This window comes from Eubalaena glacialis, chromosome X (genome assembly GCF_028564815.1).
Source record: "Eubalaena glacialis isolate mEubGla1 chromosome X, mEubGla1.1.hap2.+ XY, whole genome shotgun sequence".
Classification (NCBI taxonomy): Eukaryota; Metazoa; Chordata; class Mammalia; order Artiodactyla; family Balaenidae; genus Eubalaena; species Eubalaena glacialis.
This window is the reverse complement of record NC_083736.1, coordinates 113387379-113402336: the sequence shown is the minus strand read 5'-3', so window position 1 is coordinate 113402336 and position 14958 is coordinate 113387379. Positions and strand designations below refer to the sequence as shown.

General features: G+C 40.7%; 1 protein-coding gene across 3 annotated transcripts in view; it reads left to right on the top strand.

The window, feature by feature from the left end:
* TENM1 (teneurin transmembrane protein 1) overlaps window positions 1–14958 on the top strand; it is a 563665-nt gene that overhangs the window by 484014 nt on the left and 64693 nt on the right. For all 3 annotated transcript variants that reach the window (XM_061179128.1, XM_061179127.1, XM_061179126.1), the window contains one exon: window positions 9101–9255. In XM_061179128.1, coding sequence (XP_061035111.1) covers window positions 9101–9255 — 155 coding nt within the window. The remainder of the gene's footprint in view (window positions 1–9100; window positions 9256–14958) is intronic.

Sequence of the window (14958 nt, the reverse complement as noted above, 5' to 3'; positions counted from 1 at the left end):
AGATATTGCTCTTTCCTTAGAACTCCTTAGAGTACGGTTGGAAGAGATCATAAGATCATAACACAAAGTTGTGTTGATAGAGCAAAGTGCAGGGAACCTGAGCTATTCAATGTAGCTATCTACATGGATCAAATTCAGTTGCAGTTAATTTGATCCATGGTCCTTATGCTATTTGCTCTGAGTGGTCAATTCCCCTTTTTCCCATATTCTCATCATCACTAATTGATAGGGGGCTGTACTCCTCTTAAAGGTCTTTGGAGAAAGAGATTACCATTGCCTCCTTTCCAAACTCATTTTTAGAGAAATTCATATGCAGATCTTGACATCGTGGCATGCTTTATTTGATTCAAGATAGATGTGCTTCATTATAGATGTGTGGCAATTAAGCCTATAATTCAACAAGGTTTATTGAACATTTGTGCCTGGGTCTACTGGATTTGTTGAGCTATAAAACTAAAGCATAAAACCCAGTTCTTGCCCTCAAGGAGCTTATTGCCTAGACAGAGCATGACTGGATAATTCACATTTGAAAAAAAAAAAAAAGAAGCTTCTTTAGGTTAGAAAACAGAGAGACCAGAAAGTGGAGTTTGCAGAGAAGGCTTCCTGGAGGAGAAACATCTCATAAAAACCTTAGAAGATGAACAGGATTTGAATTGGTGGTTGGTGAATGTAATAGTGAGGCCAAGCTAACAACTATATATTACACACACACACACACACACACACACACACACACACAATCTCAATGGCTTAACAAAATAGTTGTTTATTTCTTGCTCACATCACAGTCCAGTAAAGGTTGCCTGTGGGATAGGAGAAATCCCTGCTCCTAGCAGTGACTCAGGAGCCAGGCTCCTTCCATCTAGTGGCTTGTCAATCTCTTAGGCCTTGGAGTCCTCCAGTGGGTACTCTGCATCCAGCCAGCCTAGAGGGAGGGGGGGCTCCATAAAGGAGCTCAACAGAGGTTTTGTTAGGGGCCAGGCCTAGAAGTAGCATATATCACTTCTTCCCACACCTAACTGCAGTGGAGGCTGGGAAATGTAATCTAGCTCTATTCTCAGAAAGAAAAATAGATAGGATGACCTGAATACATAGCATTGTCTCTGCCATACTAAAGAGGGAGAGCTTCCTGAAGGAAGGATGAGGAAGAGAAGGGTGGCAGGGCAAGAGCAAAGTCAAGTTCAGCTTGAACACCTACTTTTCTGGTTTGATTTGACTAAATTTGATGAACTTGTCACAAATTCTGAGCTTTGATCTTGGTGGGAACAAAAGAAGCTGCATTCTTAGCAAGCATTGTATCACTAGCCATCCAGGGATATCATTTTCCCGTGATGGAGAATTGTAACTAGATTTGATTATCTTTGGTTTCTCAGAGCTTATAAACCAAGACATAACTTCTTTTTAAATGGACTTTATTTTTTAGAGCGGTCTTAGGTTCACAGAAAAATTAAGCAGAATCTTTATACACTGAAACTACTCTGTCTGATACTCTAAAGGCGGAAATATGCTATTATACATTTGTCCAAACTCAGACAGTGTCCAACACTAAGAGTGAACCCTAATGTAAACTATGGTCTTTGGGTGATAATGATGTGTCAGTGTGGGTTCATTAATTGTAACAAACATACCAGTCTGGTGCAGGACGTTGATAGTGGGAGAGGTATGCATGTGTGGAGGCAGGGGGTTTATGGAAAATCTCTGTATCAGGACATAACTTTTAACGGCAGTACTAGTTATTAGATTTATTATAAGTTCATGGATCTTGTCTGCTCACAGCAGCCTCTTCACTGACGATATATTCCTCTTGATTGTCCTCTAGCAAGCATCATAAATTGGCAACTCAGGGAATAAATCTGGTTCAAAATATAATTCATTTGTCCCACTCTATATCTTTATTAAAAAAAAAAAAGATTGAGTGCATTTAGGTGGGACATGCTTTTTTTAGTTAACCTTTGTTTCCCCTAGAACTGGTATAATCTAACACCTGACCTAACTTACAAACTAATGTCACCTGCCTGTCCCCTGATGACATATGCGTTTGTGACCCTTGTTTCTGGGGTCTCCTTTTTATTTAGTAGATCATAAATAATAGTCAAGTTACCAAAGTCCCCATCACATGGAAACTCTGGGTGCTTTCCTGAAACTCACCAGCTCTGTAGGAATGAAGCTGCAGAATATCTTTGAAGAATAATTCTGAAGAGGTCCAGGAGCTCTACAGGAATATAAGAATTCTTACAATTTCAGGGGAGGGATCATGGATCACTTTGACCATCTAACAAAAGCAATGGACCATCTCCTCATGACGATACACATACATGAAACATTTTGCAGATAATTTCATGGAGTTTCTGGACCCTCAGAAACCATTCTGTACACCACTCCTGTGGTAAAGTGATTGATAGCCCCATTTAGGCTACATGGGATAGTGATCAAAAGAATGGACATTGAAAGTCGGACAAACATGAGCTAAATCTAGCATTGGCAACCTGGAGTTAGTCATTTGACCTCTGAACCTCTATTTCCTCTTCTAAAAAATGACATTAATAATACCTACTTCACAGGGCTACTGTGAGGATTAAAAAGAGAAAATGTATGTAAAGAGTCCAGCACAGTGCCTGGAATATCTTAGTATTCTCAGCAAATGAAAATGGTTATTATTTAGTGATAATAGTCAGCCTTAATGGGTTTTTTGTGGTGCTTCCTGGATTTCACACTGGGCTCATCAGAAATTCAACATAGTCCTTCAGATTTCTGCTTACGTGTGACTTACAATCTGAGAAAACACTAGTGACCTTCATTTCCCCAGCCCAACCCCCAAGGCTACTCCCATGGTACTGTGGACTTGCCTCAAACTAGTGCTTGTCTCAAGGCACTGTAATTGCCTGGGTATTTCTCCATCTCCCCCACTGGTTTCTGAGCTTCTCAAGAGCAGTGCCATATCTGTTTTATAGTCTGCAGTCGTCCCAGTGCCTAGCACAGTGCCTGACATATAATAGGTTCAAACTAAATCCTGAATAAATTAATAAGTGAGGACAAAAACAACTTTCCCAGTAAACCTTTAGGAAAATAGTGCTGGTGGAGGTGGGAGAGCTCTTCATTCACTCTGCCTTGCCTGGAAGCCTAAAGCTTTGAGAGGATCAGAAGGAGCACAAGTGGAGACAAGTGGCCTCACCTGTCTTTCTCTCAATCACAATTCTTGGTCAACTAGCCCACGAATCTCTTGTTCCTCGTGATGTCTCTGAGTGCCTTCTGAGTCTTGAAAGGAAGGACATATTAGCCTGAATGCTTATCATTTTTAATTTGTATTTAAATTCTTTGGAAATTGACCTTTACTGTTAGAATATAGTGTAATTTTTTTTTAATTAAAGAGGTCATCTGATTAAATAACTCACACTATTCACTTGTCCTGTAATGTTACGGTAAGTTTATTAGAGTCTCTTATTTGAGAACTCCTGTTCTCATTGTTAACCACACAGTGAAATCATCTCAGCTGGTCATTAAGCTCTGCTTCCTTCCAACCCTAGTAACACACAGATATTTGTAATCCCTCCAAATTCTAGAAGCTCCATTTAGTGTCTACCTAGCAAGATAACAGGCTTATTATACAGAAGTAACTTGGCCCTTTCTGATTTTGGTAGGTAATTTTAAGTGGACAGTAGTTAGATCAGTTGGGGAATGGACTTTTCTGCCTAGTGGAGAATTTCCATATAGACCACACATATGATACCAATTTTCTGAGAATTGAAATGCACAGAAACAAAGCAAAAAATTTAAACTCTCTTTGATTTAAAGGGCACTTTATGATCAACTGGCTAATGTCAGCTACACAATTCAGCACACTCAGTATTGGAGATTGAGCTGATGCCATATTGCACTTAGGACATTCCCTGAAAGTTTATTTTAACCATTTACCTCTGTCTCATAAAATTAAAGAGCAGATTGTGGCAGGAAAAAAAAAGCAGTATTTCAGTTTTCTGGTTGCTAGGGCTGTAGATGGAGAGAATTTTATGACTACTTTCCAAAGCTTATATTCTGAAAGAAGGTTCATTTTTAATACAGAAATAATAAAAATGTAGGTGGCCTCAACAGCTGTAATTTTTATAAATTAAATGCAGAGATGCCTTCTGCCAACATTTGAAATTGGCATTCTGCACAGCCAAAAACTCTGATCTTCTCTCTTATCTAATTTGGGATTTTAGCTACTATTTCCAGGCTGTTAACCTCCACATCTGGACTCTCAGTGATACCACATCAGGTTGCCCCTGCTGCTTCAGTATCGATCAGCAGCATCCTCTTCCCCAACAGGTGATAAATTTATTAGTAACTCTCCAGGCTGCCCCAGCTTTAGGCAATTGTCTTCTTAAGAATTATAGTATTTATTCATTGGAGGATGATAAAACAAGGGAAGAAGTCAAATACTTTCGCCCGTTAATTTGCAGCTGTTTCATACAGAGCTATGCTTCACAGAGAAAAGAGCCTGCAGTTCAGATATTATATAATGTCCCCTACTTTGCATAAGACACTGCGAATAATTTTTTTTTTACAAGATGCACTTTATTTATGAGCAGGTTCCTCCATAGAAAGAGCTTGTTAGGGCTTAATGCTGATGCATGGAGACAGCACCATTCACACTTCCAGGTTATGGTCTGTCAGTGCTTTCATTATATGCACTAATTTACAAGGATTTATTTATTTTCTCACAAATGTAACAATGTGCTCCAAGCTAAACATGCTGTCTGAGCATCTGAGGGAAGTGTTTTCCTTGGTTGTTCTTCCCACCTCTATCCCACCCACCCTGCATCACTGCCTAACCTTGTGGTAATCGCACAGATCTATATATTTTTTGCTTGCTCTAAAAATGAATACTGGTTAAAATTTTAAACCCTGGAAGTGAGTCTTTTCAATGCAGTTTAATTCCTTTCTCATTCAAAGACTGTGCCTTCCATTGTGTTTTAAGTGCTAATGAAAACGCTGTCAAGTAAGCACATCAAGGGACGTGACCCTTGGAACAAATTATGCCCACAGCATTGGGTAACAAATTTTGGAAATCTGGGTACAACTATGTCAAAATATGAACGTCATATTGAATCTGTAAGATCTTGCTAGCCCCAGATGGCTTTATGTGATCTGAAATCACTCACGTCCCCATCTCTGAAGAATAAAACTTAAAATAGACTGGGCATGTGCCACCTCCTCCCACTCAGTCTAACAAACAGTAATAGATCATACTGCGTCATCAGCATCCCTGGGCTATAACGATACTCATTATGGGAGATGACCACCCCCCACTCCCGCTCCCCAGCCAAGTAATGGCAAAAATAATTCTCTTTTTCTTACCCGTGATTTCCAGTTTGGTTTTTAACCTCAGCGAAAATTAAATACCCTTTAAACCTCACCAGTGAAGAGTTTGTAAAACTAGTTGTTTGGGGAATTTGTCTGTGTGTTGGTTGTTTGTTTGTTTGGTTGGTTCATTGGTTGGGGTAGGAAAATGAGAGGAAATGAAAATATGTACATATAAAATATGCCTAGATGCATAAATAAAACACCTATCACACAGTCCCTTAAAGCCCTTTCTACTATTTCTTTTTCAACTCCAAACATCAGTATAACCCAATTAAATTTAATTAAAGAATCTCAAAAATTGGAGTATTTTGGAATTTGGACCGTGATAAAAGAAATTGCTACACAAATATATGAAAGGAGAGTATCCTACAAACTGTCAGCCAAATAAGCCCCAAAGGCCAACAGCGAGGATTTAATAAGCCTCATCTGTGGAGTTCAGCTGACAGGAACAGAGAGAGAGCAGTTCAGTGTTTAGAAGTTCACAAAAATTAAAAGTGGGAAAACCATGTAAGTCCAAGATTATCCTCCCCAGATCAGGCCAAGCTCCACCCTCTGACGGGGGTGAGGAGTATAGTAGTCAAGGAACAGAATTGTCCTCCCTGATGTCAGCATAAAGATGTATGTTTCTGTACTGCTAGTTTCTGTAGGAATACATTTGTCTATACCTTTTGGGAATCTGTTTCAATTTTCAGGGATTTGATTCTCTAAGTTTATCATCTCCCAGTTAGAGCAACACTTTCAGAGTACTCGTCTTAGTCTTGCTTTCCATGTACCTGAATTCTTCGTCCTTTGACGCGCACAGAACTTGGCACAGTGCCATTCAGTATGAGTTTGGTAAATAATTCATGATTTCATACACTTCAAGCCTGTCTGCTCTTAGCCTTTCTCTCTCCAGATTTGAGTCTTGATCTTTCAGTTCATCCTCTTATGACAGCCAAATTTCCAAGTTCACATTCAGTGATATTGAATACAGAGGTCACAGAAGGTGATCCCAAATCATAGGCCTGCCACACACCAGACCAAATTCTAGGCATTTAAGAAATTGATTTCGCCAAAACACAAAGAAAAATATAAAGCAGAGGTACCCCTTGATTCATCTTCAGTCCAGACATTCTGGAGATGAAAGAAATGTTCCTGTGCCATCATCCTTTGACTTGCCACGGTCTTAAAAGTCTTTTTAAAAACCTTCTTTAAGATCTTTATGCCACCAAAAATAATAAAGGGACTTATTGACATGGAATTCCCCTTGTTTGGACATGCTGGTTTCCTTGGAGAACTCACCAAAACGTAGATGACTTTAGAGGCATTCAGGGAAAGTTAAGATGAATCTGGGCCTTCCCTGGTGGTGCAGTGGTTGAGAATCCGCCTGCCAATGCAGGCGACAAGGGTTCGAGCCTTGGTCCCAGAAGATCCCACCTGCCGCGGAGCAACTAAGCCCGTACGCCACAACTACTGAGCCTGAGCTCTAGAGCCCACGAGCCACAACTACTGAGCTCGCGTGCTGCAACTACTGAAGGCCACGGGCCTAGAACCTGTGCTCTGCAACAAGAGAAGCCACCTCAATGAGAAGCCCACGCACCACAACAAAGACCTGATGCAGCCAAAAATAAATAAAATAAATAAATTTATTTTAAAAAAATGAATCTGTAACTTTTATAGATGTTAAGGATTAATCAAAGTACATCATAAAGTCGAGCCTTAATATTAACCTCCTGCCAATGAATTAGCTCATCTAAAGGCAGTTTATTAAGTTGGGTTTATAAACTGTCTTTAGATGAGTTCACTCTTTGCCAGGAAAATTATTGTGCGTGTGTGTGTGCGTGTGTGTGCGTGCACACATGAGCACTAAGAGGACATGCTGGTTATCACAGATCTTCCTAACTTTAACATACATTCTGAGTTTCACAAGGTCTGAATAAAGGAGAACTAGGAAAAGACTAAATTGTAAACTAATTTTAAAGTAATGCCATGTGGTTATTTTCAAAGTAGCAAGGGAAGCAGGAGTTGAACCATATGTTCTTTATCAGTGTCTGACACTTTTTAAATGCATTATTTCATCAGATACTTACTACAACCTAGGCATAGAATAACCAACTCATCCTAGATTGTCCAGGACTGTCCCAGGTTTAAAACTGAACCCTGCCTCAGTCCCAGGCAAACCAGGACAGTTGGTCACTTTAGCCAAGTAAAACAATAAAAGGTGTTCTGAGACCAATTTCCAGCATGGGGAGAACCACCAACAACACCACCAAGCAATTCTACACCAGTTGGGTGTCCTACAATTTCACTTAATTCTGACGCGATCTACCCGTAAATAGTATCAGATCCCACAGGTTAAGGGGTGAGTCCTGCAAGACTGCCTCCCCCCAACACCACTTCACATGCCAATCACAAGTCCAGGTTGTCACCTGTGTTTCTGACAGAACTGCTATAGATAGGAGGTTCCAACAACTCCCTTCTTGGGTTCCATTATTTTGGTAGAGTGGCTCACCTAACTCAGAGAAACAGTTTACTCACTAGGTAACTGGTTTATTATAAAAGGATGTAACTCAGGAACAGCCAGATGGAAGAGATGCATGGGGCAAGGTATGGGGAAAAGGAGAGGAAGCTTCCAGGCCCTCTCCAGGTGCACCATTCTCCCCAAATCGCCCTGTGTTCACCAACCTGGAAGCTCTCCAAACCCTGTCCTTTTGGGTTTTTAATGGAAGCCTCATAATCATAATTGATTAAATCATTGGCCATTGGCGTTTGAACTCAATCTCCAGCCCGGGTCAGGAGGTGGGACTGAAAGTTCCAATCCTCTAATCACCAGGTTGGTTCTCCTGGCAACCAGCCTATTCTTCGGTGCGGCCAAAGTCACGTCATTAACATAACAAAAGTCACCTTTATCTCTCTCACCACAGGCAATCCCAAGAGTTTTAGGAGCTCTGTGTTAGAAAAGGGAACGGAGACCAAAATTCTTTATTATAAATCACAATATCACAGGCAGATAATCTTTTCCATATTTTACCAAAGAGGAGGCTGAATGACTCAATCAAAGTCACACATCAGTTGTAAGTGGTGCATTCAGTATTAGAACCCCAGCCTTCTAACTGCTTTTATATATTTTCCAAGAAACAAAACTGTAATTAGCACAGTGTGTAAAACTACTGTGAGAATTTTATTGACTTTTATTTTTTCTAGAAGCTTAACCATTCCTTTTGTGACACCATAATTTTGCTCTCCAGCTCCCCTCTTAACAGATAATACAGAGAAAAAACTCAGTCCAGTTTATCAGAATTATTACAGACTCTGTTAACTGAGTGTGTATTGATGAAAATAATTTTAATGCTTTCCAAGTCAGTTATTTCTAATGCAACTATGAAAATAAGCAGTGGCCTATGCATCTGCACTCTAAAAGAAATGTAACATACACTGCCTCCCCTGTCTTTTCCCATTTGTCTTAGAGGATTTTTTTTTTTTTTCTGTTTGTGGGAGTAAGCAAGTATCAGGGGGGTGGAAATGTAAAACTGGACAACAAAATTATTAGACTGGCTTTCTCTCCGCATATTACATTTTGTCATTTCTTCTCAATACACAGAGGAGTGAATGTGTGTCCAAACAAACCTCTCCCGTTACTGTTCTGTCTGTGCTGAGCAAAATTGAATCCATATGTCTTTAAAATGCCTTTTCATTTCTAGGGCTTCTTTCAAAATACTGATCTTGGTGCAAATGTGGCCCTCTAGACTACTAATGCTCAATTGCTCTTCCCCAACAGGCATCACAGTTGATAGGCATGGATTCATTTACTTTGTGGATGGGACTATGATTCGGAGAATTGATGAGAATGCTGTGATCACAACTGTAATCGGCTCAAACGGTCTGACTTCCACGCAGCCACTGAGCTGTGACTCGGGAATGGACATCACTCAGGTAGGCACCAATGGTTTTCAAGCGCTATCACCATTTGGCATCATGGAAATGGATAACAATTTTCTCATACAGAAATTAGGTAGAAAGGAAGCCTGGCGTATCCATTATAACACCAGATAGCAGAAGTTTCTCTTTATGTAAGTTACTTTTCTCCTCCTCAGAAAAACTCAGTTGAGAGAAAAGAGTAAACTAGGATGGGAGTAACACTGGGTGGGCTGTTGGCGTGAACATTAAAGTCTCTCAGATTTGAATCAATTAGAGGGTAAGGCCGATTTCACTCGTTGACTATGGTCCAAGATATATAATTTTATTATTTTTGAATAATACAATAACTCACATTTGGAAAAGTACTGACTACTAAAGTCTGGAAATCTTTTTTAATGAATATATGAGCATGACTTATTATTCATGTCTATGTAAATAGCTATTTCTAGGGCGGTTTTTTGTTTGTTTTTGTGGGGTTTTTTTTTTTGAAGTAAAAGCAACATTCCCTCTGAGATCTATTTTACATGTATTTAGGAAAGCCTTTTGCCAATGAGAATAAAAGGGAAAATTCAGTGTAGTTCCCATCTGAGTTCAAAATTCTGATTTTACCGGAATTATGCAAAATCAGGATTAGGCATGTAGAGATTACAGAGCATAGAGCACAGTCCCAGCACCTTGTGGATGACTTTCTTAGTTTGCAGACACAAGCAGTTGGTATGTTCAGTGAGGGAAACAGACTAGACAGTCATCAAAGGGACTTTCAAACTAACATTCCATGAATCTGTGACTCTGATGAAGTAGATTATTTATCTTTTCAAATGAATCACAGTAGAAGTTGAGAGTTTTAGAATTGGTTAGTGTATCAGAGAGGATGGTTTTGACTGCAAGTAGTAAGACACTTAACTAAAAGTGATTTGAACAATAAGGTTTCATTAATTCACATAGTGAGATGACCAGAAGTAGGCAAAGATGCCGGCAGATTTCCTTCTGGTGTCACATTGGCCAGAAGTGAGTCACTGGCAAAGGGGAAATGGGATCTCCAAAATGGATTCAGACCCTCTGGAACTGGGTCAACCTCCCTGAGCAGATTGCTACCTAATTCTAGAACCCAAGTCAGGGTTCTGTTAGCAAGGAATGAAGGATTGCTCTTCAGTAGGCAACCAGCAATATTCTCCACAGTTAGGGTGCCCCTGCCTCACCCCAGAACCTCAGAAAATAGTCAAATAGAGTCAACTACAAAAATAAAATAGGAATTGGAAGGCCTGGAAAACTGACAAAATGAATGAACCCTCTTTAAGAGAGATAAGAGTGGATCCGGCTATCAAGTCCTAGAGCAGCCTAACTTTTCACGATGCAAAGTCCTGCGGGAGGCAAGCAAAAGGAGCATTATTTATGGCAGTGAGGAAGGGCGTGAATGTGTTTATATGGAGGAGGGGGACGAAAGAGAGAAGATGCACGTATATGATTCACTTGTGGGATAGTTTTAACTTAAAATAGAACACTTAGTATTGCAGTCAGTCAGCTCTAAACAATTTATCTGTTTCTGTGTGGAAAGTTATGCTGAAAAGAGAATTCTTTGCCTAAATAGAGCAAACATAGGATCCTCATCACCGTGAGAAGGGTTCTTTTTCACACGACACCTCGCAAGCCATAATTGCCACCGTAAAAGCTACCTCATCCCTTTCAGGTTGGCATGTAGAGTGCAGCCCACTGAACAGGAGACAGAGTCACAGTTTCTCTATGGCATTTCATTCCAAGCCTCAGTTTCCCTGACAGTAGCCCCCTTCCCTTTTCCTTACACAACATCGGCTTGAGAAAAACAGTCATTTTTGGGGGGAGAGTGGGGAGGAGATGGAGAGTTAAGTGGGGTGGGTCAGGGTACATGTTAGAAACCAGCAGGACAGCCTGGGAGAGAAATCAGGCTTCATGTCCAAATTATTTGGCTTCTCTCTCCGCTGCTGTCCATCACTTCGTGTTGTGTGCTTCGTTCACCCTAAAGAGTATCTAGCATGTTGCCTCTTAGGCCGGCACAGGACAATGAGGCTGGACTGATGTCTACTTCAGTGTCCAGAGTATGACCTTCCACTTCTATTAGGAGCCTGCTTCTCATGGCCCCAATCCTTCAGACTGGAACTTCTTCTGCCGGTCCAAATCCCCTTCCCTACCCTCCTTACACCTCACCTCTTCCACGGGACCCTTCCCTAATGCTTCTAATCCTCTCTGTGGTCTCATTCCCTTCCTGGAATTTAATATCACAATGTCTAATATATAATCCGCTCTCTGTTGCCAAACTATGTGTCCAACGAGTTTCCCACTGTACCTTCTTTGGACATGCATAGTAAGTGCTCAGCAAGCATAGTTAACATATATACCAATATGAAAAAGACACTATGGTACAAAGAATATGAAGGAGTTAAGTGCGGACAATGTGGTGAAGGACGTTATAAGCATGATGGAGTTCCAGTTTTATCCAGTGGACATTGGGGAGCCGATGAGAACATTAAGCAGGAAAATGCACTCTTAAAATAGTCTTAAACATGGAAATTCATTTTTAAAGGAGCATTCTAGCTGTAGTATAGAGAATCAAGTGGAGGGAAACAGTATTAGAGGCAGGGAGACCACTTAAGAGGCAGTCAAAGCAATATAGGTGTGACAGGGACAAAACATCAATAAGTAAATGACTAGTCCCTTTTCAAGAAACTTCAGTGCAAATTAAATTGCTTTCCAATTTTTTTTTGGCTGTTCAGGTGATATTTCTTTGAGATACAACTCCGTGATGACCCTGACCGTGAAGCTGCTCAGCTTCATGCGGGTTACATAGGCATGCAATGATAATGGCCAAACCTAAAGTATCAGCAGTGTGGATTAAGAAAGCTAGACAGATTAGTGAAATATTGGAGCTACAATCAAAGAACTTGCTGACTGACAGTTTTGGAATTAAGGAAGTATGTGTATAGTGGTACCATTCACTGAGATAAGAAATACAAGAAGAGGAGAAGCAGGTTTGGGTGAGGGTTGGGTGAGGGGTTTATCTGGGGGCAAACTGAGTTTGAGGTACCATTGTGTGTTCAGGTAAATACATCTGGCAGGCAATTGGATATCAAGGCCTAAAATGGAGATGAGATTTGGGATTATCAGTTTTATCCCATGGTAATGGCAAATAGGGAAGTGGGTGAGATCTTCCAGGGAAGGTACATAGGCAGAAAAAAAGAGAAGGCTTCAGACCAAACTCCAACGATAACAATATTCAAGAGAAGGATGAGGAATGGGAACCCACAAAAAGGAGACTGAGATGAAGAGACCTGACAAGTAGGAAGAAAACCAGGAATGCATGTGGTCCAAAAACGCAAGAGAAGCAAGCTTTTCAAAAGGAAGGGAACGGTTAATATCAAATGCTGCTTAGAGGTCACGTAAAATAAGGTGTGTTTTTGTTGTTGTTGTTGTTTTAAGAAGCCATTTGGTTGGACAGCATTCGTGACTCTGATAAGAGTGCCTTTGGTACAGTGCAATTTAATTGGAGTTGGACTGCAGTGGTAGAGTGGGAGGTGAGGAAATGAAGACAGTGAAAATAGATCACTCTTTTGAGATGTTTGGCTGGGAAGGGGGAGGATCTGGCATTGAAGCAAATCAGCACCCAGGTGCGGCACAGGTGGACAAAAGCTGGAAGACACCAAAGGAAATGCTCTGGGTCAAAGTGTCTACCGCGAGGAAGCCAGTGTGTGGCACAGCTTCCCAGATGCTCAGCCTCTATGGACAGAGTTTCCACTGTCTGTTTAGACAATGGTGGCAGATTGGGGACTTAGGTTTCCCATGACTTTACTTAAGAACATGGGCTGTCTTGAGCTGGAAGGAAGAAAGCTGAGTAGGGAGCTTCATAACACCTTCCAAGAGGAAAGCCCCAGTTGTTTATAGTAGTACTTACAGTGATCCAGCTGAGCTTACACAGTGCTCAGTTTTATATTTCAGTAAATCAAAATATATTGATGGGTGAGGGTAGAGACAAATGTCTAAATGAGAGCACACAGATTCTGCTGACAGGCACAGGCAAGAGAAAAAATAGAGGCCTGTGCTGCAGCATGAAGATTTGAATCAGACCTTATGAAGAGCTTACTGATTCTAAGACAATGTGGCAGTATCATACATTATCAAAAGATCTGATAGAATCCCCACCTTTTGAAACTTTTAAAGCAAATGTTGGATAGCAGTAATCTATGAATGCTTGGAATACAGGCCTCTCTGGAATCAGGAAGATGGATCAACTGTTTTCTCAAGGTCCCTTACAACATCATGAAGGTTTCTCTACAGAAACATAACCCAACTGCTAAAGTTCCTTGTTACTCTCCCTACATTTCAAAACCAAAAGGTCCTGGGCATTCCCTGGATGTCCAGTGGTTAGAACTCGGCGCTTCCACTGCCTGGGGGGTCTGGGTTCGATCCCTGGTCGGGAAACTAAGATCCCACAAAAAAAATAAAAATAAAAAGTCCCCAACATGGGAAGGCCCATTAATGCTAGCATAGTATAATACCTTTGGAAGCTGGGACGTGATGCCTTTGTTTTCTGTTCTTTTCTGAGGCAAACCTGAGCCCCTGGGAAGAATCAATCCTCAAAAGCGTGCCCTAATCCTCAGCAGATTATGAATATTCTCCTTCTGTTAATTCTAATAATAACTGCCACTACTTATTGAGAGCTTACTATGTGCCAGGAACTATGCTAAACATCTTACTCACACTGTTCCATTTTATCTCCACTACCCAACCACCCTTGAGAGAAGAAACCACCCTCCCCATCTACAGAGAAGAAAACTGGTAGTCAGAAGGATTATGTATTGTGCTATGACCATGGAGTTATTAAGTGATACAGCCAAGAGTTGAGCAAAAACTTTCTGACTCCCAGTGTGCAGTTTTCCCACTTCTGCATTTTCAATGACAACTGGAGATGACCAAATATAATTGTATTTAGTGGGTGACAAATGTCATTTGGTTGAGGAATATGCTGTTTATTCACAGAATGTGTGTTTAGTGGCACTTAGGAAAGAGTTTAGTAAAATCTAATCATCTCAAGAAATGAAATTTGCTTTGACAATAAAATCAGCCATTTGTTCAAAATCAATATCTTTTTTTGATTTACTGAAATGTGAAACTGAACTCTCGGTATAAACTCTGAAGCATAACTGCCCATTGTAAGCACTGCTATAAACAACCAGGCCTTTCACTTCAGGAGATGAGTTGATTATGAAGAGATTGGGCTCTTTATTTCCATTGCTGCTTTTGAATCATCTTGCTCTGGTAACTCACTTCCATCTCGTGCCTGACTAGAATGGAATTGGGAGTTAGACCAAGTCTCTTGGTGTGCTAGCAAATTTGAGAGTTGATTTACTCCTTGGAGCCAGCCTAATGCTCTCCCCAAAATCAGCCCAATAGCAGATACACAAGCAACATGGACCTCTTGTATGCAGATAATCCTGTTGACCCACTGTCATAATGTGCACACTTGAGGTGTTTGTCTGAGTATCCAATACTACCCTTCCCAGCCTTGTGTCACCTATGGACTTGATGAATGCCTTCTACGTCTTCATCCATGATAAAATTGATGGATAGATAGGCCAAGATGAAATTGTGGCACCACTAGTGTAGTCATCTCTTACATTGTGAATCCATCTGTTTGAACTATCACCTATGGGTTGTGATTCATAGTGGATCAGGAAAGCAATATGATGG